Source organism: Urocitellus parryii, chromosome 1 (assembly GCF_045843805.1).
Source record: "Urocitellus parryii isolate mUroPar1 chromosome 1, mUroPar1.hap1, whole genome shotgun sequence".
Classification (NCBI taxonomy): domain Eukaryota; kingdom Metazoa; phylum Chordata; class Mammalia; order Rodentia; family Sciuridae; genus Urocitellus; species Urocitellus parryii.
This window is the reverse complement of record NC_135531.1, coordinates 238299132-238324473: the sequence shown is the minus strand read 5'-3', so window position 1 is coordinate 238324473 and position 25342 is coordinate 238299132. Positions and strand designations below refer to the sequence as shown.

General features: G+C 31.9%; 1 protein-coding gene across 3 annotated transcripts in view; it reads left to right on the top strand.

The window, feature by feature from the left end:
- Tfpi (tissue factor pathway inhibitor) overlaps positions 1-16571 on the top strand; it is a 73313-nt gene extending 56742 nt beyond the window's left edge. For all 3 annotated transcript variants that reach the window (XM_077799058.1, XM_077799061.1, XM_026389078.2), the window contains exons 7-8: positions 13182-13361; positions 14324-16571. In XM_077799058.1, the coding sequence (XP_077655184.1) occupies positions 13182-13361; positions 14324-14430 (287 nt within the window). In that variant the 3' untranslated portion in view covers positions 14431-16571. The remainder of the gene's footprint in view (positions 1-13181; positions 13362-14323) is intronic.
- Positions 16572-25342: the final 8771 nt, after the last annotated feature.

Genomic DNA, 25342 nt, shown 5'->3' with positions numbered 1-25342 from the left:
ACGTCTATAAAGATCTCCTAATTTCTCAGCTCAAAAAAAAAAAAATTACATTCATCACTGCTTGCAATAATCTTAATACATTAGATGATAATTTAAGGAAATTCAGTTCTTGGCTTAGGTGAAACCTTGTTATTCAAGGTTTTTAACAAATGTGTAAGGATCTTTGTATCAGTTTCTTTTGAAAAGATGTAAAACTTACAAGTTTCAACTCAGTGTGAAGGAATTATACAACATAAACAGCATTCTTTAAAAAATATTTCCATTAAATAACAATCCTTACAGTATTTAAATATTCTAAAATTTAATTATCATCAATCATTTAAGTGGGATATTTGCAATTATAATTTCAAATGTTTCTCTTCATGATACTAGAAAAGTGTTTCAGAAATTTTGTCTAGTGTTTATCATTACTAGAAAATGATTTGGTAAACTATTTTTAAATTTCTACTTATTTGTAACTACTAGACTATTGTATGTTGGTTTGAGTATATATTTTTTAAGTAATCGCTCAACTCAAGGTTAAGCACAGTTGAGGTTTAATTTTTTATTTATATATTTCAATTTTTTTTTAAATTTTTACATTTCACCTCTACTTACAAGTTATTCCATCATTTTGCTACCAGACTATATGGGTGATTTTGAAGACTGTACCTTACTCTTCCTTAGAGACCATTTTTTAAATGATTTGTAAATGGAATGTTGTGGCGCATGTGTATAATCCCTGCAACTCAGGAGGCTAAGGCAGTAGGATCCAAACCCAGGGCCTCCCTGGGCAATTTAGCCGGACCCTTTCTCAAAGTAAATAAATAAATAAATAAATAAATAAAAATGGCTGGGGATGTAGGTCAGTGGCAAAGCATCCCTGTATTCAATCCCCAGTACAAAAAGAAAAAGAAAGATTGTAAGCATATCCTGGAGTACAAATGAGAGCATTATTTGATTTAATCAGCTGAATTAAGAGGATATTTAGCTATAGCAAATGTGTCTCTATATGTGTGAGAGAAATATTTCTAAAGCAGTTTCTCTAGATGAGTGGAGTTTATGCATAATCTTCTGAATGAAAACATATCACAACTTGTTCTTCTCCACTTCACCCCTGTGATTGACCATATGATATTGTAGCTCTAAGATATGGGTTCTAGGTCTGGGGTTTTGGCTCAGTGGTAGAGCGCTTAACTAGCATGTGTGAATCACTGGTTTTGATTCTCAATACCACATAAAAATAAATAAATAAAGGGTTTGTGTTCATCTACAACCATATATATATATATATATATATATATATATATATATATATATAGGTTCTAATCACTACTCTTGCACTTAATAGCTATGTGGCCCTAAGATATTTCTCTAACCACTTGGAGTCTTACCTTCCCACTGTAAAATGGGCATAGTAATGGTCAATGTACAGATCTCTCAGGACAATGCCTGATACTTTGTCAACTATTAAAATAATACTATTACCAAGTGTTATTATCCCCCTTGTACTTCAGAGAAATACATTTAATTCCCCAGACCTTGGTTTCTCATCTGTAAAAACAACTCTGTAAGTTCCAATATATAGGAGAAATAGATATTTCAAACACTTAAAAAAAATCTAATTATTCAGGTTAACACCTCAAGAAATATAGTCTCAAAATCACAACTAACTTTTAAAGAAGATTTCACACTACAACTAAATAAATCTATGCATGGAAACAACAAGTTTAGATGTGTTAATTAAAAACAAGTTGAGATCAGTGGCATGCAAAAATATCATGGGATGTCAAAAGCAAAAGCAGAGTATTTGTATCATTTTGTTCACCTTTTTAATATTTCCAACTTTCCACACATTCCAAGTTCTGCCATTGTTTTATTTCTATTATTCCAGTTTGAACACTTGAAAATGTAATTTGATCACTTTTTTCTTGCAACCATTCATTAAATTTTATTGCTTTTTCTAGTGAGGCATTCATTTTTTTTTTCCATTTTCAGTCTGGTCTATTTTGTTCAGATTGTGAATCTGCTCCAAATTCTACTTAGTTTACTCAAACAATATAAATCTAAACTGGGAAAATAGGGACAGTAAAAGGGAATGCTAAAAAGTTTAAAATATGTGGTTATTTTAAATATACATGCATTGGCAGCAAAGCTGAACTGTCATTTTGATAAACCTATGAAATGTTTTATTACTTAAAATATGTATATTTTAATGGGATGTGATATGCCCCCAAAATAAACATGAAGTAATATTGGCTCAGACAAACCAGGTAATATAGACATGAAAGAAACAGTTATCACGAAGTTCATATGTAATGGAGAGATATTATATGTGAGTATAATACATAAGAAAGTCAGATACCTGATATAAGTCAATTAAATGTATTTATGTATACATATATATGGAGAGAGAGTAATATATAAGATGAATTATGTATGATCTTTTGGACATCACTGTTTTTGTTCTGCACATCCATGATTTTATGATAAGGCTATCAGAAAGTTTATATATTTTTGCTTCATTATAGAAAAAACAAAAGAAACAAGAAAAAATTTTACACATGTATTCTTCCTGTGTTCATTTAACCTTCTATACTTGGTTTAAATTTGTCGGCATTATCTATTAGCTCTCTACCCAGTCCAGATTTTCTCCCTTAAATATAAAAATTGTCCATTGAAATTTCTGTCTATTCATTATCATTAAACACAAATGGTCATCCACTTTTCAGTCCATGAGATAGTCTATGTGGTATCTCTCACCTGACACTCACTGGCCCTCCTCATCTTCTTATCTATGCTGAATTTCACTAACTTTAAAAAGAAAGACGCCTTCTTCATCTTTCCTCTGGCTTCCTAGTGTGGTTCTTTTAAATGCTTGTATTATTTGATGTTGAGTTTGCTTTGCCTCATTGACTATATTACAAGTTTTTTGAAGGAAAAGATGATGTATTATATATTTTATAGCCTACCCCTTCCCCCAGCATTTAACCCAGTGTTAAGCACATAACAGATGACTTACATATTTTTTTGTTTATTAATTTTGTGATCCACAGTTACAAAAGAAAGAACAAATGATGGTTGGAAGAAAGCTGATCATACTTTCCAAGTCTTTCTGATCACCTTCTGCATTTATGTATCCATGTCCTTATTAGCATTGGATAGCATTTTATGAATATGTTAATATTTGGGCTTTTGACATTTATTAATATTTATATAGTATCTATGATGTCTTTGATAGAATGCCATTAATAAAGTTTTAACATTTGCATGCATAGTTAATATAGTCCTCTCACTATCTTACTGGTAAATTACTAACTAGCAAAGAACAACTAATATTCTCAAGTATTCATATCCGTTCTGGGCCTTTGGGGTGGACCTGACCATTCATGGAAAAAGTGAGTTATTTTCCCAATTCTCACAGCCCCCTTTGCTTCTATACATCAACTCTTAACAGCTGCCTTGGGACTACATCAACTTTATGATATTTTGGAAAAAATCATCTTTGGGTAGACTTCAAAAGCCTGCTGCAAACCCAGTCTCTGGCACTTGCTCCCTGACTGAGGAAAGGAACACCTACCTACTTCATCCAGGGCCACATTGCTCCATGACAGCCACCAAGTCCAGGGAGAATGATTGGATGTCATGTTGAAGACCATTTTGGCTACTTGAAACTCCCTCTCTGACCTGACTGTATTCAATGTATGATCTAGTGGCCAGATATCATATATGTGTGGGGAAAAATGACATAGAAAGAAAATAAAAGCATATACATATATTCATATATAAAAATACATTAAAATTGTTTTTGATTATCATCGGCCTTCTGGAAGAAGATTATGCTGATAAAGGACCTAATCAAAAGCCAAATACCAGCACTGATAGAGTTGATTCACAGATTTGCAACAGAATATTCCCACATACTTGGCCTTTTCTTGTGAAGATGTGACTGATTACCTGTAGAGGAATGCACAACCATTTGGGGGGAAGAAAACACCCCCAAAGAGTTACACGTTCATCTGTGTACCCCAGCAATCATGAGCATGCGGACAATTCAGAAAAACCCCATTTCACCACAACCCACCTACAATTCCAAAGGAGGATCCTGCTTTTCAAATACATTCGTTCTCAAACCAAGAAGCATAAAAACATCCCTCATAATCTCAATATGCCCGCATAGTAAATCTGGTGCCTCCTGCTGATTCTGGCAAGACAGCTTTCCAAAAATAGAAAATCCTTTGGAGAGCATCCATCAGGACTTCTGCTTCCTGGCAGGAGTGCTGGTAAAAAAAAAAAAAAAAAAAAAAAAAAAAAAAACCAAAAATGTAGCACTTCATCTCTGCCAAAATTGAAGCCATCCAAATGCTATCACCCTAGTTGACCACTGCCTGTCTTTCTAACCTCTTTCTTCCTGGACCATCTTGAGTCCAACCAAAGATATCTTTTTGTCCCAGTCATAAGAGTCTTCCAGAAAAAAGTTTCTCAACCTGAATATACTTTTAAACAAGAAAAGAAGAAAGAACTTTACAGCTCCTAAAGTTATAAACTATTATACAACTATTATTATTATTTATTAACCAAAATTTATTTACAGAGTAATACAATCCAAACTACTAGAAAATAAATTACTACTACTAATTTGATAAGACATGTTCTGCCAAAAAGTGAGAGAGAGAGAGAGAGAGAGAGAGAGAGAGAGAGAGATCCTCATTGTAATATAAATTTAGTATAGTATTGGTGGCAACAGGGCAGGTTATGAATGAGATAGGAATAGTTTAGAAAAGTTCACGTGACTCTGTTGTGTGTAATTCTCTGAATGCCATTTTTCTACTTGAATGCAGGAATGAATTTGAGAAGCACTGATATAAAACCTGTTCGTTCGGAAAATCCCAACTCTACATTTTATAGGGACACCATGGGGTGGTGTTTCTAGCTTTCATTCATAGCTAATGCCATAAAATGGATCAGTTTGACTGGTGGAGATATGATCACAGAGGTCATAAAAGCCTGGAACTTTTGGTCTGTTATCTAGAGTCAGTCCAGAGTGAACATGCCAATATAAAGTTCTTGCCTTCAAACACTGGAACACTCCAGTTGGCTCAGTGCAGTCATCCCCAAGACTTGTTCCCCACCTACTTGTTTGGAGATCTATTTTAATTATTTATCTTTCTCCTGTTCAAACTTGATAACCTCCAATCCAGGCATGTGACTATGGTTAAGACACATCTAGGACACTGTGGACTCTTGAGTGAAGAGGCAATTTGCGGATCAGATATGAGTCAGAAATTATGCCAGCTTTCTCTTTAGCTGAAAAAAAAATCATTAAAACGTGTTTGTTGAGTTAATTTTTTTTTAATTTTCAGATTAGTTCTCTGAATAACATATAGTGGTTAAGAACACTGACTTTATAGACAAAGATGTGTTTTTAAATTCCACTTCTTATTTCTCCACTTGCTCTGTGACCTTAAAAAAAAAAAAAAGAATCATACAACTTCTCTCAGGCTCAAGTTCCTCATTGATTATAAGTGGATATTTGTAAATATTTAAACAATACAAACATTTTAATCCCATGTTTCACACAAAAAAAAGGAACTCAGAAGTATTAATTTTTGAGGTTGTCTTTGATGATATTGATAATGATAATCATGACCTAGTTCCATCTCAGGCTTATAGCAGAAAAAGAAATAACATAATGAAGGAGTATTACTTGAAAATGTTATTTATAATTTTAATATAAAAAAATCTTTAATCTCCAACTGAAGTATCTTAATATATTTCAAAGTATTGTTATCTGAAATAACATATAGCACTTGAAAACATCAAACAAAATTAAAAATACAAGTTTATTTTTGCACATTTAGATATCATTTCTGATTAGAAGACTTGTAAAACTTGTCTTTCCAACTCTATGACCTGAATTGCACATCTGCATACTAATTTCAGTTCAGTTCAACAAGAGTTGTGCATCTTCTGCATCATAGAAATTATAATGAAGACTGGAATCATAAGAATAATAAGTACAAGGTGGTTTTGTTCTCTACAGATGTAACTGTTGAATAGAGGAAGGATTTTAATCAATAAATGATTTAACTGTACAGCTGTTAAAAGAGATTAGAGTCACAGAAATATTGCACATTCTTTGAGTAATGCCAAAATTAAAATTGTGTCTTCTCAGAACCTCTTGAGTCATCCATCTTGGATTTTTTTTTTTTTTTTGCCAAGATCCTGGCTAATTTGTGGGATAGTTAATCCTATCTTTCTTTAGGGATTTTTCTAAGTAAAGCCAAAATGAAAGAAAGACACAATAAAAAAATAAATTATGAAACAATTATATTTTATTTTATAAAGATGTTTCATAATATTATAAAAATAATCCATCTTTTAAGTCACCTAGTGTAGAAACACTTGACTTATTTGTTGCTCTCTTTCTACCTACATTGAGACTGGTGATTTATTTTATTCCTTCTGATAAAATAGCAAGGGTCACTTTATAGCCTTCTCTATTGAAAGTTACTAGATTCAACCAACACATGCCTAGATGAGTGTGTTCATTAAGCAAGATCAGAATCTTTACATAATTTCAATGGTTCATTAAGGTTTATTTGATAAAATCCAAATATATTAACATTTCAATGGTTCATTAAAGTTTATTTCATAAAATCCAAATATATTAACATTAACCTTCTTAATGTGGCCAAATCAACTTTTCCAGTCTTGCATCCAACTGTCCTCTTCTATTTATTTTGTTGGCGAAGTAGCCTAGAGTTTGCACCATATCTGAAACAACTACAAACGATCCAACTGTTGTGGTATTACTTTCTTTTACTCATATACCCATGTATCTCCACTGCTTATTAAAATCCCATTCTTCCTTAAAAGACAATCAAAGAACTAAATGAACATTAATTTTCACATTTTATTAAAATCTTACAGAGTTTTTAATTTTGCAATCCCAAAGTTTTTTAATGTATTTCACACATACTTGTCCTAGAAAAAAATTACATTCAAAGTTGTTTGATAATTCATCATTTTAGTATTGTTTTCTCTTTTTATGGTTTGTTTAGAAAAATCCTTGAGTGGTCATGACTTTGTGAACTCTGTTCATGGATTAGGCAGTATCTAGGAAAAGAAATCCACCCCAGCAATTTTCTAGTCAATTTCTCTTTTCATTTTTCATCTGTGGAGGCTTTCCTGTCTGGGCAAGATTTCTTACAATTTAGTCCCTGTGACCTTTTGAATTCAGATTCCCTGTCACCTTCTATATTTCACCCTCAGTTACGTGGTCCAGCACACACAGAAAACAAAAATAATCCCTGAAGTGACTGGTTTCTCAATTCCTGTCCTCCTTTGAGCATGGTATGGAATTAAATCCCTGCCAGTTTAACACTGCTGGTCTAATGAATGGTGATAAGTTCTTTTCTTTAGCACAGAGAGAATGGCAGATTTACTATTTATTCCTACTCAGAAACAGATTTGTACAGATCTCCAGCCTTTCATTTACCATTTGGGGACACTGGACTCCCTCTAAGGCCTTATCTATATTATGTAACTCAAATAATGTAAATTCAGATTATCTATCTGTCTGTCTGTCATCTGTCTATCTATCTATCTATCTAAATTGGCCATATTCACATTACAAAGAAACAATTGCTGTCAATATTCTAGAATATTTCATTTTATTCTCTCTTCTACTTTTTTTTTTAATTAAACTCACCATGAAGTAAAGTAAAAGATGAAAAGATGTTGTTGGAGGAACCCCAGCAATATAAAGTAAATCAATCTATTCTAAATTAACATAAATTACTTTATTTTGCAGAATTGTAACGTCTAAGATCATTATCTATTAAAACTCTGGAATGATTATTTTTCCCACTGAGGGACACCATCTCAGTTTTATGCTTCATGGAAAACATATAAAATTTTTCATTCTCATTTATGTGTGGCTTTATATGTGTGTGTGTGTGTGTGTGTGTGTGTGTGTGTGTGTGTGTGTTTGGTGTGTTGACACAAAACTAAGTCATTTTATTCTTTCTAAGGTGCATATTTTTCAACATGTTAACATGGTTGTAATTATGATGAAGCTTTGAATCAATCATGTATTATAGTGTGATTTTTTTGTTTATTTGTAAATTGTAAATAAAATAATGCATTTTAAATTTAATGTCACCTTAGATTCTGTGTAAGTGATCCTTTGTCAAACCTCAGAGAACTGTAAACAATTACCTGTTCCATTTAGTATACTTCTATTTTCGTTGGTGTGGGGAGGTAAAAAAAAGTGGTGCAGGGCTGGGAATGTGGCATGCGTGCGGCCCGGGTTCGATCTTCAGCACCACATACAAACAAAGATGTTGTGTCCGCTGAAAACTAAAAAATAAATAAAATAAAAATTCTCTCTCTCTCTCTCTTTTAAAAAAAAAGTGGTGCATAGTTAATAAAGGCACAGAAGGGAGGTCTTTGTTTCATTAAATAATGTTTATGTACTTTTAAACATCATCATAGGCATATAAACTTGTGTAAAATTTTATTGAAAATTTCAGCAACACTTGCCAGATTATAAATTAAACATAATTTTTGTACTATTGCACTTTTAGAAATATATCCTCCAGAAGCATCTGGCCCAATACAGAGACATTCATGAGCCATTGTCTGGAACTGAAAATAAAAGATTAATAGAAGTAATCTATATATCCATGAGAAATGAATTAACTAAATAAACTTCAATCCATTCATAACATGAAATACTGTGCATAGATAAAATATGTAAACATATCCACAAAATATTGTCATGAAGAATAATGAGATGTAAAATAGTGTATTAATATAGTTTTGCATAGGCAAACATTTTGGAGAAAATGTTTACCCAAACATTGAGTATGGTTGAAGTGCAAGAATCAAATTAGAAGGAACTTTTGTTTTACATTTGTTGTACTATTATATTATTTGAAAATTTAAAAAGGCAATTTATAATAATTGTTTAAATTTATTTTTCTCTTTATTGAAAAAATATATGGGAAAAATCATAAAAGAATGACAATATTCAATTCTTTAAAAATAAAACCTTAAAGAGCATGTAAAATGAAAAAAAATAAGACCCTACAATAAACATTCAGAGTGAATATAAGATTCAATGCTTCCTGTACAAAATTCAAAGTAAATTTACATAAATCACTTTACTTGTGAAACTGAATCTGATATACCACCTTACATTTTAGCTAACATACTGGATGACTGTTATTACTGACAGGAAAAAAAAAATGTGGGGTAAATCTGAATTCTGAAACCTATCAAAATCCTTCTACACAGAAGTTATTCAACTTAATAATAATGATAGATTCAAGACAGAATGCATTTGGTTACTAAATTATCTTTTGAAAATGAATAATGGTGAAGTTAATGGCTTCATATTGTATCTTAAATTTCTGTGAATAATTTTGATCTAGTTCAAAGAAATCACATTACACAATTACTTCAATCCCTGTATATTTTCTTTTATTGTAGATTTTATAAAAGTCTGAGTTTTGAATAGGTGATTTACTACTTCTAGAATACTTTGTTAATTGAAAATAGTCAAGCTTATCTCTTCGTAGGGTGCAAAAAATTCAATTTCCTTACCTTTGGAGACTTACCTGAATTCTAACAAAGGACTCCAAATTCCTGAGGCTAGGATATTCTTAAGAAATTATACACTTCCTTATTTTAATTCTACTGTGTTTTTTTCCATATTAACCCAATGATAGTCTTATGGGTCAGAGTTAAAATAGATCTTAAATACATTTCAGTTATAATTCATGTTCTGAAGAATATTTACCTTGTAAAAACTCTCAAATGGATGATAATTATATTGAACTTTTAAACAATATCCTCAGTGATTAATTTTAAATTCTAAACCACTATGGAAATATTCTTATGTCTATTCTTAGAAACTTAGATTCTAAGGTTAAGTTTTAACTTAGTCAAAGCTGCGTTGTGTTTGATTATTTGTGTAAGCAGCGATGGAAATCAGATAGAGCAAGCCAAGTGCCTTTATTAGGGTCTTTGTGTTGGTGGTGGCTGGCATCCTCCAAGAGGAGCAATGCACATCTGCACACAGATCTAACAGATCCCGGGCTGTTAGAGGCAACAGCTGGACACTCTCAGAGTCAGAAGTCATAAAAAGTATCTGGTGCCTTGGATAATTTAACTGGTAGGGAAATTTTCTCTGATGGTATCTATACCATTAATGGATTGTTCCCAAACCACAAGCCCGCCTTCCTCCTGCCCTGTATTATGGGGAATACTTTCCCTCTGACTTCTCAGTAGGTTTAGTCATTACTAAACATTGTTGGATTGCTGAATGGTCAAAACAAAAAAACAAAAAAACAGAAGCCATGGTAAATGTCCCCACTTATACCTGCTGCATGTCCTCCATGGATTCACCACTGCTGAAACAGTCTCTTCTAGTTATAGTTATCAACTAGTGTTCCTGGCTCTTATTCTCTGATAGTCGTCTCCTTTTGCAGTACCACCAGCCTAGGGTCCATAGGCCCATTTGTACTAGGCTAGCATGCCCACAGTTGGGAACCTGCCTTGATTTTTATTTTGAGGACAGAATTACTACACATTGTTGTATTGGCGGAAAGAAGGAGGTGTGTTCCCCCAGAAAATTTTCTTTATCTTGAAGTAAGGCCTTAAAGAAGGCATTGCTGCTAATAATATTTGTTGATAAACATATTCTTAACAAATTTACAAGTACATTCACATGTTATCTGCAACTTACTGTGGGCTGATACATTTTATGTATACAATGCTAAAGTGAAACTGATGTATAAGTCATATTATTTTATAATATATAGAGAATATAAGCCACCTGAGTGCTTGTGAAAAAAAATAAAAATAGCAATTTCCTATGTTTATCTAATTATGGAAATTGCTTCTACCCTCTTTGCTTTCTTTCTGAATATAGGTGATGGCATTGAATGCTAACTTTTGATAACCATTTTATATTGTATAATATGAAAATTTGATACTCCACTGGAATAGTTTATGTGATAGTTAGACCTGATTACAACATACCTCTCCTGAACTGGTAGAATTCTCTCACATAAACCATTCACAGGAAATGTCAATATTTTATAGAATGTTTAGAACATATTTTCACCAAGTACATCTTAACTTTGACTTAAGATGATACATGTGATGTCCAATAATTTAAAATAGCAGATAATGTATTTTGAATAAGTCTAGACTACATGATTATGAAGAATGTTTTCATTCTACTAATCCTAGAAGTTTCTTTTAAAAGCAGTGTTTATTTATTTGGCATGTACTCAAAAGAATGAAAGTCAATGTACCGTAGAGATACATATATACACGTTTATAGCAGTGAACTTCACAATAGTCAAGTTATGGAACTAACCTAAATGTCTGTCAACAGTTGGGTGGGTGAAGAAATTGTGGTATATATATATATATATATATATATATATATATATATATATATATATGAACAAATTCATGTCATTTTCAGGAAAATGAATGGAACTGGAGAGCATCATGTTAAGCAAAATAAGCCATATTTGGAAAGTCAAGAGTTGTTAGTTTTCTCTCATATATGCATGCTTGAGGGAAAAAAGGGGGGGGGGGAGGATCTCATGAAACCAGAGGAGAGAGTTGAAGGATATAGAAAAGGGGTCAGGTGAAGAAGGGAGGACAAGGGGAAATACTGGAAAATGAAATTGGTCAAATTATGTTATGTGCATGCACAAATATGCCACAATGAAATCCATTAATCTGCATAACTGTTCACCATACCTAGTCAATGACTGAATAAGAAGACTCTTAATTGGATTATAGTTCTTGAATTTCACTCAAAATATTGTCATTCTAAAACTTTTTGTATATTTTCTTCCCATTGTATTTACTCATTCACAAATTTTCCAAAGTCTTTCTCTATTCCTTGAATTATTATATCAAAACACTCTAATCTACTAAATATCTAGAAATCAGGAAATGGCATAAAATGCATTTATTGAATTCAGGTTTTTTTTTTCTCACTTTGCTCCATTTTACTTCTCTGTTTTACAGTCTATTCATCTAGGGTTCATTTGCCAAAGGACTGCTTCTTGTTTTAAACACAATCTATGTACCTTTTTGGTTACTATTTCCTCAAAGTTCAGTTTTCTGACAATGTTGAACATGTGGCAAATCTTCATCTACATGTGCTGTATCACATCTCACATTTGGCAAAAGCACTAAAGTTTTCTAACATTGATTCACCACCACTAGGCAACTTACCTATGCACTGCCTTATTTATATCAAGCAGTTTAGCTGTTTAATATAGAGTGCCAGTTTCCATTTACTGGTAGACATTCCCAGAGAAGCTAAACACCGCTATTAAACTGAAACTAATTCTCTTCATTGCTTTACAGAAGTGAGTGGGGTTTTATTATTATTATTTTCATTACCCTAATTGCATTTTTTCTTTTGTTTTTGAAACTAATTAGTCCCATTGACAGATCAACCTGACTGTCTGGTCCATGTTGTATTTTACTCATTAAAGCAATGTTGCTTCCTTTTCAAATACATTTAGCTTATTCAGAACCGATGCTTCCATTCATGAGAAAAATGTTGTTATTGAGACAAACATCTCTTCTGGGCTCCTTCCTTGAAGTGTAAAATTTACTACACCTAAATGTCTGTACTTGAAATTGTTATTGCATTATCATGTTCAGAATGCTTTTAGTTAAGAGAAAAAACTTTTCTCCAGCTTCAGTCCTTGAGTCACACAGTGAATGAGGCAAGTGAGACTTTGCTCATCAAAATTGTTTTCTGAGTTGAACATACATGACCAAAGTGTATATAAATGTTCATAGTTTAATATATGTATAACTACACACATAATTTAAAAAATTTTTTAAAGTTATTAAATAGTGATTGTTTGGGTTATGCCCAGCTACTTTAACCATGCAAGGCTACTTTGGCCATTCAACAAATATGTCACATGCTTCAGCAAATGTTCATTGGAGAAAGGCCTCAGTATTATGTATATCTGCAGTTAGTTAGGCATTTTTAGCAACTTGAAGTCATAAATTTTATTAATGTATTACTTTTATTCATTAAGATTACTACTTTATTTAGACATGCCACAAAGCTAATTTATAAACCATATGTAATATTCTCTATTACATACAAAATACTTACCATGTTTTCTTAATGTTTTTAGAATTTCATGGTCCCTCATGGTGTCTCACCCCAGCAGACAGAGGACTGTGTCAAGCCAGTGAAAAGAGATACTACTTTAATTCAGTCATTGGGAAATGCCGCCCATTTAAGTACAGTGGATGTGGCGGAAATGAAAATAATTTTACTTCTAAAAGAGCATGTATTAGGTCATGTAAAAAAGGTAAGAAAATATTCTTTCAATTGTATTTAGAATAGCAACTGTATTGAAATTATAAATGAATTTTAATCTATCAAAATATGAAATTAGTTTCCCTTATTTTACAAAACAAATTATGGTGATTTAGTTAATAAATATTCTCTTCTCAACTAAATTTAGATGTCACATAATACATTAACCATAATTCCTCTTGATGTGTCATCATTGAAAAATAAGCAATTAAGACAAATTCATTAACTTTTTTTAACAAATTCATTTTCTTTGTCAATTTCTTATGTACTAAGAATTTATTTTAAAGAATTATACCAAAATTCCTTTAAGCTTTCTGGCAATGTACAAAGTTTTAACATATATACTATTTTTTTCTGAATATAAAATGATGTTTATAATGGAGTAGAAACTATGAAAATATAAAGAAGATAAGAATCATCCATAATTCCACCAATCATTAACAGCCACATTTCTACTCTGCTAAATAAGTTGAGCATGGAATCCTTTGTGAAGCACATGGTTATCCGTTTTTGCTAACTCTTTTTTTTAATTTTTATTCTAATTTGTTATATATGATAGCAGAATGCAATACAACTTGTATTACACATATAGAGCAAAATTTTTCATATCTCTGATTGTACACAAAGTATATTCACACCATTCATGTCTTCATACATGTTTGCAAAATCACTTTCTTTTAATCTGATCACCTTTTATTTTCTTTTCAAATTAATAGGAACTGAACTCAGGGTCCTCTACAACTGAGCTGCATTCTGAGTTTTTAAAATTTTTTTTAAAAATTTTGAGATAGGGTTTCACTAATTTTACAGGCTAGCCTCAAACTTGGATCCTCATTCCTCAGAAGCTGCTGGGATTACAGGTGTGCCTAGCTAAACTAATAACATCTTTAGGTTCAATATTATAAGAAATTTTGTTCCTTATCATTCATAAATGTGTTGTTTTTCCTTTTGCAGGTTTCATCCAAAGAATATCAAAAGAAGGACTAATTAAAACAAAAAGAAAAAGAAAGAAGCAGCCAGTAAAAATACTATTTGAAGAAGTTTTTGTTAAAAATATATAAATATTATACTATGAAAGCATTAATTCTACTAAATATTTTATACAAAGCATTTCACTATGGCTTCTATTTTCCCCTTTGCTAACATATTGTTAATGGACCTGTTAATTAAGTAATTTTCTAGTCTTATACCTGCTATTAATCCATTTGTATCAGAATTCCTCTTCTAATCTGGTCGAATTTCTTATTCTAGGTACAATTTATTAACTAGCTAATGTGAATTTATTCTATAACTTGAGCCCTAACTATTCCTCATTTAACTACAAATTATCATACTACTAATCACATAAACTTAGGTTTTCCCCTCAGTTTATGACCATCTATTTGAGAATATGTTTGCACTTATTTGTAACAATCATGTATGAGTGATATCTTTTATAGTCTATGACCAGATTCAGAAATGCAGTTATTAAAGAACAAGCAAACCTTTGGGTTTCACATATAAAATGATTTTAAAACACCTGATTCTAATAAAGATCACTCAACTGAGCATTGAGAAATCACCAATAATAATACAATTCTGTCCTGTGCTTCCATTCATTGGCATGGCTTATTCACCTTTTGCACCTATCAGTACCTCCATCAATAGTGAGCCAAGCTGTCTTTGAACAAAGAACAGTACACTGCATAATGTGCCTGCCTGATTTTGATTGGCTTAAATTTTCTTTTGTCTATGACCCATTCTATCAGTAAAATAGTTGAATAATCGTGTGTTAAATACACTTCATGTGAAAAAACTTTATGGAAAAGGAAAGTTCTAATGGCTAACACAGGAATTTTTTGTATGTACTTCCTAATCTTATAACTTGATAAACTGTTCTCTCACCCAAAATAGTGAAAATTTGAAACCTGTATTTAGTCATTAGGTTTTGCACACAGTGCAACCAATAACTAATGCTCAAAAAAAGTTATTTTTGTGGCAGGAAAATTATTGGCAAAAAAGAAAATCTGAGTCCTATGCACTCAGGGGTTTTTATTAACATTTCTGTGGAGTTATAGCCCTATCCTATATTCAAACTTGTGTCTTTCCTACTGTAATGAGCACACTCCCTTTTGCACTCAAAAGCATCCTGGACATTCACCTTCTATAACTTTCCATGAAGTCTCTCATGGGCACTTGAACTTGTCATCTAGAAATAACAAACCACTTTGTCTGTTTGGTTTCATTACTTTTCCTAAGCTATTGAATTATCATTCTCTCTCTTCCTCCACACTGAAAGTTTTAATTCAATTTAAAGTTTTTATTTTTCCTCATATAAAAAAACACAAATCCTCTCCAAATCCACTTCTTTCCTTTCCCGTCAAGTCCATCCAACCCCCAGCCTTTTTGCGCTCTACTGTATCCTATACCATCAGCACTGAGTTAATTTCGTAGAAATTTAGTATATTTCTCCACTACTCCATATCTTAACACCACAATCCCACCTCCACAATTTTGGTATATAGTTTTGAATTTACCTAATAAAACTACTTCAGTATCTTTAATCACTAAGTTTATAAGCTGATTTTGTATTTTAAAATGTGATGCTCTCCAGGATCTTCATCTAAAGTCAGGGTTTGGCTGATGCCATCTTCAGAGTCACTGTGTTTCAAGAGAGAAATGTGAAAAGTTCTAACATACAATGTACAAAATATCAACACAAAATAATATCAACTTGTTTGGTTGAAAGAAAATTTTATACCATTATTTTCAATGTTTGGTACATAAATAATTGTCATGAACTGTGTCTTTGCTATAGAATTTGAAACTTCAGGAAATCAAAATTTCTCATGAAATATGCTCTGCTGTCATTTGTTCCTGGATAGCAATAGTTAAATAACAGACGTGTTGTTAGGTCAAGTGGCTAGTTGCCACCAGGGACATATAAACAGCATGTTGGTGATTTAACTCATTTATTTTTTATAGCAATGACAATTCATTAGTTTATTACTTAAACAAGAAAGCATACACTGAGATAGTTTGCAGTGTTTAATGCATGTGAATATTGTTTTTACTATATTTTAAATAAGAATTTCCAACATGATATTGTCTTCCTTTATTTTGTATTATTAAATGCATCTAACTGTGAATTTTATACAGAATTACATTATACAGAACATATGTGCATCTTCTTACTTTGTTCTTTGTAGTCAGAATTAAGTGGTCATGCTGAAAATCAATTGCTCAAATGATTTTATTTTTTTCATTATAAGAAGTAAAATTTATTATTCTAACCAATAAACTTGACTGTTGTGAAATTTTTTATTATTTAAAAATATTTGGTGGTTTTCAAGGTTTTTGTTCTGTGGTGCTGGGAATCGAATATAGTGTGCTTTATCACAAAGACACAGAGTCCTAAAACAAAACAAAACAAATCAAAAAGTTATTGCCAGAGTTCCATTCTGCTTTTACTTCTTTAAAATGTAGTTAGCTAATAATCTCCATTTCATTATATCCATATATTATGATTTCTTACTTGTCATAGAAATATTATATATTAATACTACATCCTAACAATTTCTATATATTCTGTTTACTCTGCTACATTTGTATTACATCAGTCATTTCACATATAATCATATAAATATAAACAAATGTATCTAAAAAAATATCATACAATTGCATATTATATAAATGACTTCTAGTCCTAACTATTGTAGTTAATCTGGATCACCTTCATGACCAAACAAGCAAGAAAAAGTGACACAATATTTGCAGACTATTTAGAAGGATTATTTATTTTCTAGTGAACTTTTCCTGCTCTATCATGCTTATGTAAAATCAGCATTTGTACTTGGGTTTTCCAACTCTTGGCAGTCAGTGCTTGCTTGGGGACTATAGTCTGGGGAGTGACTGGCTTCCTGCATTCTGCTATGCAGAACAGGACACCTTGCTCTTGTCAGGCCAAAGCTTTGAGTTACTCATACCACATAAGTATTGTCTTAGCTAAAATTATCCAGAGCTTTTTTAGAGGAAGGATTTTTTTTTTATTATTAATACAGTGGACAACACAGTAGACTCTGGTTGTCTAATGCATGATCTAGTTCAGGTTTTTTACTCTTAAAAATGCTGACCTCTCCATTTCTTAAAGGCAGCATTTAGTATTATAGATGTCAAAGTAGCTACCAAACATTTATCTTAAGGCTTTACACCTGTTTCTAACATTATTGCTATTCTTGGCTCCCTCTTTCTCTGGCGGGGGTGGGGATTGGGGTGGAAAGTGATTCGAACATTTCAAGTTCACAGAGCAGATATCCTGCTGCTGAGCAACATGCACAATTAAGCCAAACATGAGAGACGCTCACTCCACACAGCAACAAGCCCCACTGGAAGCCTCAATACTTCAACAAATAGAACTGGAGAGACACAAACCCTAGCCAACCACCAGGACCCAAGTAGGAACAACCACAGGAGAACCCAAGGTTCCATTCAGGACATCTACTCATGTATCAAAAACAAAGAGAAATCCCTAGAATAAAAGAAGATAACTATACACACACACACACAAAAAAAAACATGTGTATAAAATAGGGAGAGGGATACATTTCAGCTGATGTGCAAATTTAAGACCTCTTAAATATGAGAACACAGGTAAATTAATCTACTCTCAAAATCCACCATCCCTCAACAAAGGAATCTATAGATATGAAAGTGAATGAAATTTCAGAGATGGATTATGAAGAACTAATTACTTACATGTTCAGTGAACTAAGAAAAGATACAAAGAAAAAAATAAGAGTTCAAATACAGGAGATGAAAGACCTACTTAAGAAAGAAATAGAGATATTGAAAAGAAACCATTCAGAATTCCTGATCATGAAAGACTTAATGAATCTAATTCAAAATTCACTTGAAAGTATCAGCAACAGATTAGGTCATGTAGAAAATAGGATTCCAGACCTTGAAGACAGAAGTTCAGGCTATGAAGATAGGATACATGAATTTGAATATTTAATATGCAATGTGAGAAAAATAAAATAAAAAACAATAATCAGAACATATAATAACTTTGGGACAGCATCAAGAGATCAAATCCAAGAGTCACTGAGATAGAAGGGTACATGAAAATACATGCTAAAGATATTAAGAATATCTTCAGTGAGATAATAGCAGAAATTTTCTTACTTTACAAACAACATAGATGTTCACATACAGGCAGCATATACAACTCTAGATAGACAAGATAAAAAATAACCTCTCCAAGATACATCATAACAAAATGCCTGACATAGAAAATAAAAACCAAATATTAAAACCTTCAAGAAAAAATCACCAGGACACATTTGAAGTCAAATCAGTGAGGCTCATTTCTGACTTCTCAATCCAGACCTTAAAATCAAGAATGGCCTGCAATAAGATATTTTGATTTCTAAAAGAAAACAATTGCCAGTCAAGATTGCTATATCCAAGCCAGATATGGTGGTGCACTCCTGTAATCCCAGTGGCTCAGGAGGCTGAGGCAGGAGGATTGCAAATTCAATTCCAGATTCAGTAACTTTGTGAGGCCCTAAACAACTTAGCAAGACCCTGTCTATGTTATATTTTTAAAAAATTATTCTTGACGTTAAGTCCCAGATAGACCTCAATACTACAATGTTGGGTAATAGCCAGCATAGCCAATAGAGAAGTCATTTTAAACATAAAGTTAATAAGGATATTTCTGACCTAAGTGATACTATAAATCAAATGGTTCTAGTAGACATCAATACAACATTTCACCCTAAAACAGCTGAATTTACTTTCTCAGCAGCTCATGGAACTTTTTCCAAATATACTACATTTTAGATCACAATATGATCTGACCAAATACCAAAAACTGATATTATTCCTTGCATCCTGTGAGTTCATAATGAAATGAAACTAGAAATCAACAGCAATAAAATTATATGATCCACATAAACACAGGGATATTGAATAATAGTCTTTTAAATGAGGAGTGAATCATAGAATAAATGAAATTAAAAAATGAAGAAATTCTTACAAACAAATGAAAATAGAAATATGACATATCAAAATCTCTGAGACAGGAAGTATGAAGGCAGTTCTAAGAGGAAAATTTATGCATTGAGTATCTACATTTGAAAAAAAATTCAGAGTTTCCAAATAAATAATCTAATGCTCGAACTCAAGACTTTTGTTTAAGAAAAATCCGTAGAAGACACGAAATAATTAAAAACATAGCCAAATTAATAAAATTGAGAATTAAAAATCAATACAAAAAATCAATGCATAAAGATTTGGTTCTTTAAGGAGATAAATAAAATCGATAAACCCTTGGCCAAAATAACTGAAAGAAAGAGAAGACCCAAAATCAACAAAATAAGAGATTAAAAAAAAGGAGATATCACCACAGACACTTCTGAAATCCAAAGGATTATTAGAAATTACTTTAAAAATTATACTCCAAGAAACTACAAATTCTAGTAGAAATCAACCAATTTCTAGGGGTGATTTCAATGCACCCCTATCGCTAATTTCTAAGCACATACAATCTGCCTAAATTGAACCAGGAAGACAGAGAAAACCTAAACAGGCCAATATCAAGTAATGCAATCAAAAGAACAATTAAAAGTCTTCCAACAAAGAAAAGTTCAGGACCAGAGCGTTTCTCAGCTGAGTTCTACCAGGCCTTTAAAGTTGAACTAAATCTAGTATCACTCAAATTATTCCATAAAATAGAAATGAAGAGAACATTCCCAAATACATCCTATGAATTTGGGAATACCAAAACCAGACAAAGATACATCAAGAAAAGAAAACTACAAACCAATAAGCCCAATGAGCATAGATGTAAAAATCCTTTATAAAATATTAGCAAACCATATTAAAAAATAAATCAGGAATATAAGGTAGCATCATCGAGTGGGCTTCACCACAGAATGCAAGCCTTGTTCAACATATGCAAATCAATAAAGGTAATTCAAAATATAAATAGAATTAAGAACAAGAATCATATGATCATTCCAACAGATACAGAAAAGCCTTTTGTGAAATCCAGAACCCCTTCATGTTAAAAAACTCTGGAGAAAGTAGTGATAGAAGGAACTTATCTCAACATTATAAAGGCTAGATATGACAAACCTAGAGTTAATATCAAACTGAATGAAGAAAAACTGAAAGCTTTTTCTCTAAAATCATGAACAAGACAAAGATATCCACTCTCTCCACTCCTATTCAATACAGTCTTTGAAACTCTAGCCATAACAATCAGGCAAGACAAGGAAACTAAACAGTCATGAAGAGAAAAGAAGTAAAATTATATCTGTCTGTTAATGGTGTGATCCTATCTCTAGAAGACCCCAAAAACTGGTTAGAGATAAGTGAATTCATTAAAATAGTAGAATACAAGATCAACACTTGTAAATCAATAATTTTTCTATCCTCCAACAGTGATTCTGCTGAGAAATAAATCACAAAATATATTTCACTCACAGTAATCTCAAGGCAAAAAAGCAAAACATAACAGAACAAGAACCTCAGAAATTAATCTAATCAAGGAGGTGCAAGATCTCTACAATGAAAATTAGATAACACTGAAGAAAAAAAAATTGAAGGAGACCAGAGAAGATTCAAACACCTCTCATATTCTTGGATAGGAAGAATTTATATTGTCATAATGGACATATTACAAAAAAATGTTATATAGATTACAAAAAATATCTCCATCAAAATAGCAATGGCATTCTTGGTAGAACTAGAAAAAAAACAATCCTAAAATTCATTTGGAAGAATACAAGGCCCAGAATAGCCAAGGCAATACTGGGCAAGAAGAGTAATGCTAGAGGCTTCACAATACCTGATCTCAAATTACACTACAGAGTTATAGCAACAAAACCAGCTATGGTATTGGCATCAAAACAGACATGAAAATCAGTGAATAGAATACAAGACACAGAGACAAACCCACATACAGTTATCTGACACTGGAAAAAGGTGCCAACCATATATATTGGGGAAAAAAAGGATGCCTCTTTAACAAATGGTTCTGAAAAAAATGAATATCTATATGTAGAAGAATAAAACTAGTAACCTATTAATCCTGCACAAAAGTCAAATCAACATTTATTGAAGACCAAAGAATTAAATCGTAAATTTTGCAACTGCTAGAAAAACAAATGAAGGGTCAACACTCAAAAATATTGGTGAAGGCACTGACTTCCTTGACAAAACCCCTAAAGCTCAAGAAATAAAACCAAGTATCAATAAGTAGGATGCTATCAAATTAAAAACTTCTGTGCAGCAATGGAAAAAATTAAGAGCATGAAAAGGGAGCCTACAGAATTAAAGAAAATCTTTGCCAGCTATTCCAGTGACTGGATTAATATCTAGAACATATAAAGAGCTCAAAAAACTTAACACCTCAGATTCCAAATCAACCAATAAATAAATGGACAAAAAAATTTAACAGACGTCTCTCAAAAAAAGAAATGTAAATGTCCAACAAACATATGAAAGAAAGGTTCGATAACTCCAGCAATCGGACAAGTGTAAATCAAAACTACACAAAAAAATTATCTTACTCTAGTTAGAATAGCAATTATCAACAATACAAATAATAATAAATGCTGGCAAGGACATGGGGAAAGGGTACACTAATATGTTGCTCATGGAACTAGAAATTGATACAACTACTGAGGAAAGTAGTATGGAGATTTCTTAAAAAATTAGGAATGGAATAACCATACTACCTAGCTACCCCACTCCTGGCTATTTATTCAAAGACAGTAAAATGAGCATACTATAGTGATACAGTCATATCAATCATTATTGCAGTGCAATATATAGCTAAACTCAGATGCCTATCAATAGATAAATGGATTAAAAATGTAATATATAATATATAAATTATATATATATATATATATATATATGAATGTAACAAGTGTGTGTGTGTGTGCGTATGTGTGTATAAACACATGCAATGGCTTCTTAGCCACAAAGAAGAATAAAACAATGACATTTGCCTGCAAGAGAATGGAACTGGAAACATGTTAAGCAAAATAAGTCAGACTCATAAAATTAATGGTTAAATGTTTTCTCTCATATTCAGAAACTAGCACAAAATAAGGAAAGTGGGAGCAGATATCATAAAGATATTGAATAGATCAGCAGAGTAGATGAAGGGGATGGCAAGAGAGGGAGGAGGGACAGGAAAGGGGACAAAATCACAAGGAATTCTACCTTTGGTATATATAAATACATATGTCATGAAACACCAATCTAAAATAAATAAGTGAGAGAAAGACCCATAAAGTAAAGGAAGGAGATCAGGGAGAGGGAGCAAGAGAGAGAAAGGGTTGGCACCAGAGACTGAAATGGAGTAAATTAAATTTCATGCATGTGTGATTTTGTCAAAACGAACTCAACTATTATTTATAACTATAATGCACTAATAAAAGAAAAAGAAAAATAATTCTGGTGTTCAGCAAGATTGATGTATATAAGTTCAACCTATGAAATCAAAAGCATTATATATATATATATATATATATATATATATATATATATAAAATTTAAAAATAGAAAATATTTTGCAGTCACAATAGAAAGAACTCAAAGGTACCTAACAATAAATCCCATAAAAGATGATTTCTAAAATATTCAGAAAAAATCCATAGAGAAAATTCACATGTTATTGAAAGACATAAAAATGAATATTTTCCTATTAAGTATAATCTTTAGAATTAGTATTCAAAGCCAAATAAGACATCAATAAAACTACATTATGAAGAAACTTGGTATTTCAAATACAATAAGCCATTTTTTAAAATACAGTAGTGAAACAAAATTTTAAAAACATCTAAGAATGAAAAAAGCCATAGAGATGGAAAAAATGGGTATTCAGTAGCACACCCTGAAGTTACAAAAGTTCTTGGAAAATAGAAGAAATAAAATAGAAGAAAAGTGGTAGAGAAGGAAAGGACACTGATTTGTTCCATTTATTAAAATGGTCATCATAGCCAGCAAAGGAACTCCCCCACAGCACACCCCATCATAAACACACACACAGACACACACACACACACACACACACACACACACACACACATATACACACACAACAAATTTCAAATACTAACAACAAAGAGAAAATTCCTAAAGGAATGGAAAAGAACACAGAGGAATAATTCATATACAGAAGTAGAAATAAAAATAAATTCTAATAGCAAGAATAGAAGGAAGCCACAGATGATCCCATGAGGAACTCTAAAGTATAAGGAATAGCTGTTAGAATCTATTGTTAGAATTCCGTTAGCTAATAGCCCTAAGCCATTGTGAGAAATCCTTTAATACTAGTTGGTGTTTCAATTATATTTATGGAGTGCTTTGCTGAAAGACAAAATTAATCAAATATAGAGATGTTGAATGCCTTTACTTCACCTCAGGCTTTGGAGGAAAGTTTTATAGTGTGAACTAAGAGATAGTTGTTTCTTATACAAATACTGAGATTAACTTGGTGGATGAAACTGTTCTAATTTCCCTGTCCCCACATTTCCTCATATTAGAATGCATGTATTGGACTAGATTGCCTACAAACAAAACCTCTTGCAGTTTGAATATTGTACAATTCTATGAGAGTGTTATTTTAAAGCATCTAATATCAATATTTGGTGATTCCCAAAATGTTCTGTAATGGCCATTGTTGATTTTCCACATCCTAGAGTAAGGGAGTCATTAAGCAGTATATATTCAAAAGTAGCCTAGGGTGATACAGCTTGCCATCTCTAAAATGTTTATACTTGCGATTTTTCTTTTTAGACCCTAATTAATTTCCAAACATCAAAAGATTATGTGAGAAGCTCCCATGATACTATTTAATTCACTTTGACAGATTCCAAATGCCTTAATATTGGGGCTTTGTTTACTACCAAAAAGCATTTTCTGAAGCAGTGAATATGTGCACCTCCACATTATATATTCTGGAGAAAATAATTCCTGTGCAGCTGATTTACACCAATTGATCGAAGCATTTCAGGCTCATGAAAACTTTTTAAACATTTTTAAAAGAGTTGAATCTCTTTTTAAACCATTCTTTAAAAAACTAAACAAGTTTAATTAAAAATAAATTAATGAAAATCAGGCTTTTCTAGTAGAAAATCTTTTATTTTGATCCATAATTTCTCCTAATAACTTTATGCATGTGTGTGTGTGTGTGTGTGTGTGTGTGTGTATTTGTAGTTGTCAATGGACCTTTATCTTATTTATTTATATGTGGTGCTGAGAATTGAACCCAGTGCCTCATGCTAGGCAAGCACTCTACCGCTGAGCTACAACCCCAGCTCCTGTCCTAATAAGTTTTAAACAAACTGAACTTGAAGCCAAATTTAGCCAATTTCTTCCAACATTAGTGATGGATTATTGTACTTCATTAATTGTTAATAATCACCAAGTCAACTATGAGCCTCAATGTCTTGGAGGTTGTAATCCAATTTTAATCTGTATTTTTGCAAAGTCTATAATACAGTGATACTAAAATCTCCTTCTAAGTGACAGGAGCTCTCAAGTTAGAAGCCAGAGGAAACTCCTACTTCCCTCTTCTTAGTCCTTCAATCAGAAAGCTAAGAACTTTGACCTTCCAATAGTCTTTTATTTTTAACATTATCCCCACTCTCAACAGAATGTTCCACAAAATTTGTAAATCACTCTAGGGAAATGTCCAAAGAGTTTCAAAATATGAACATCTGTGAGCTACCTAAATCATCCATTTTGCCAAGAAATTGCTACTCCAAAGATGAAGAAATAAACAATTACAATTTTTTTTACTGAAAATATCTGCCACTGTTCAATGAGAAAGTCTTTAATATTGTAAAGTTAAATATAAGTTACAAAACTTTTAAGTGTTTATTTTGTTCACTTTTTCACAAGCTATACACATCCAGACATTTAATTAGGGAGAAAATCTTCAAAATCCAGTCATCACAGCTTCTCTCATTT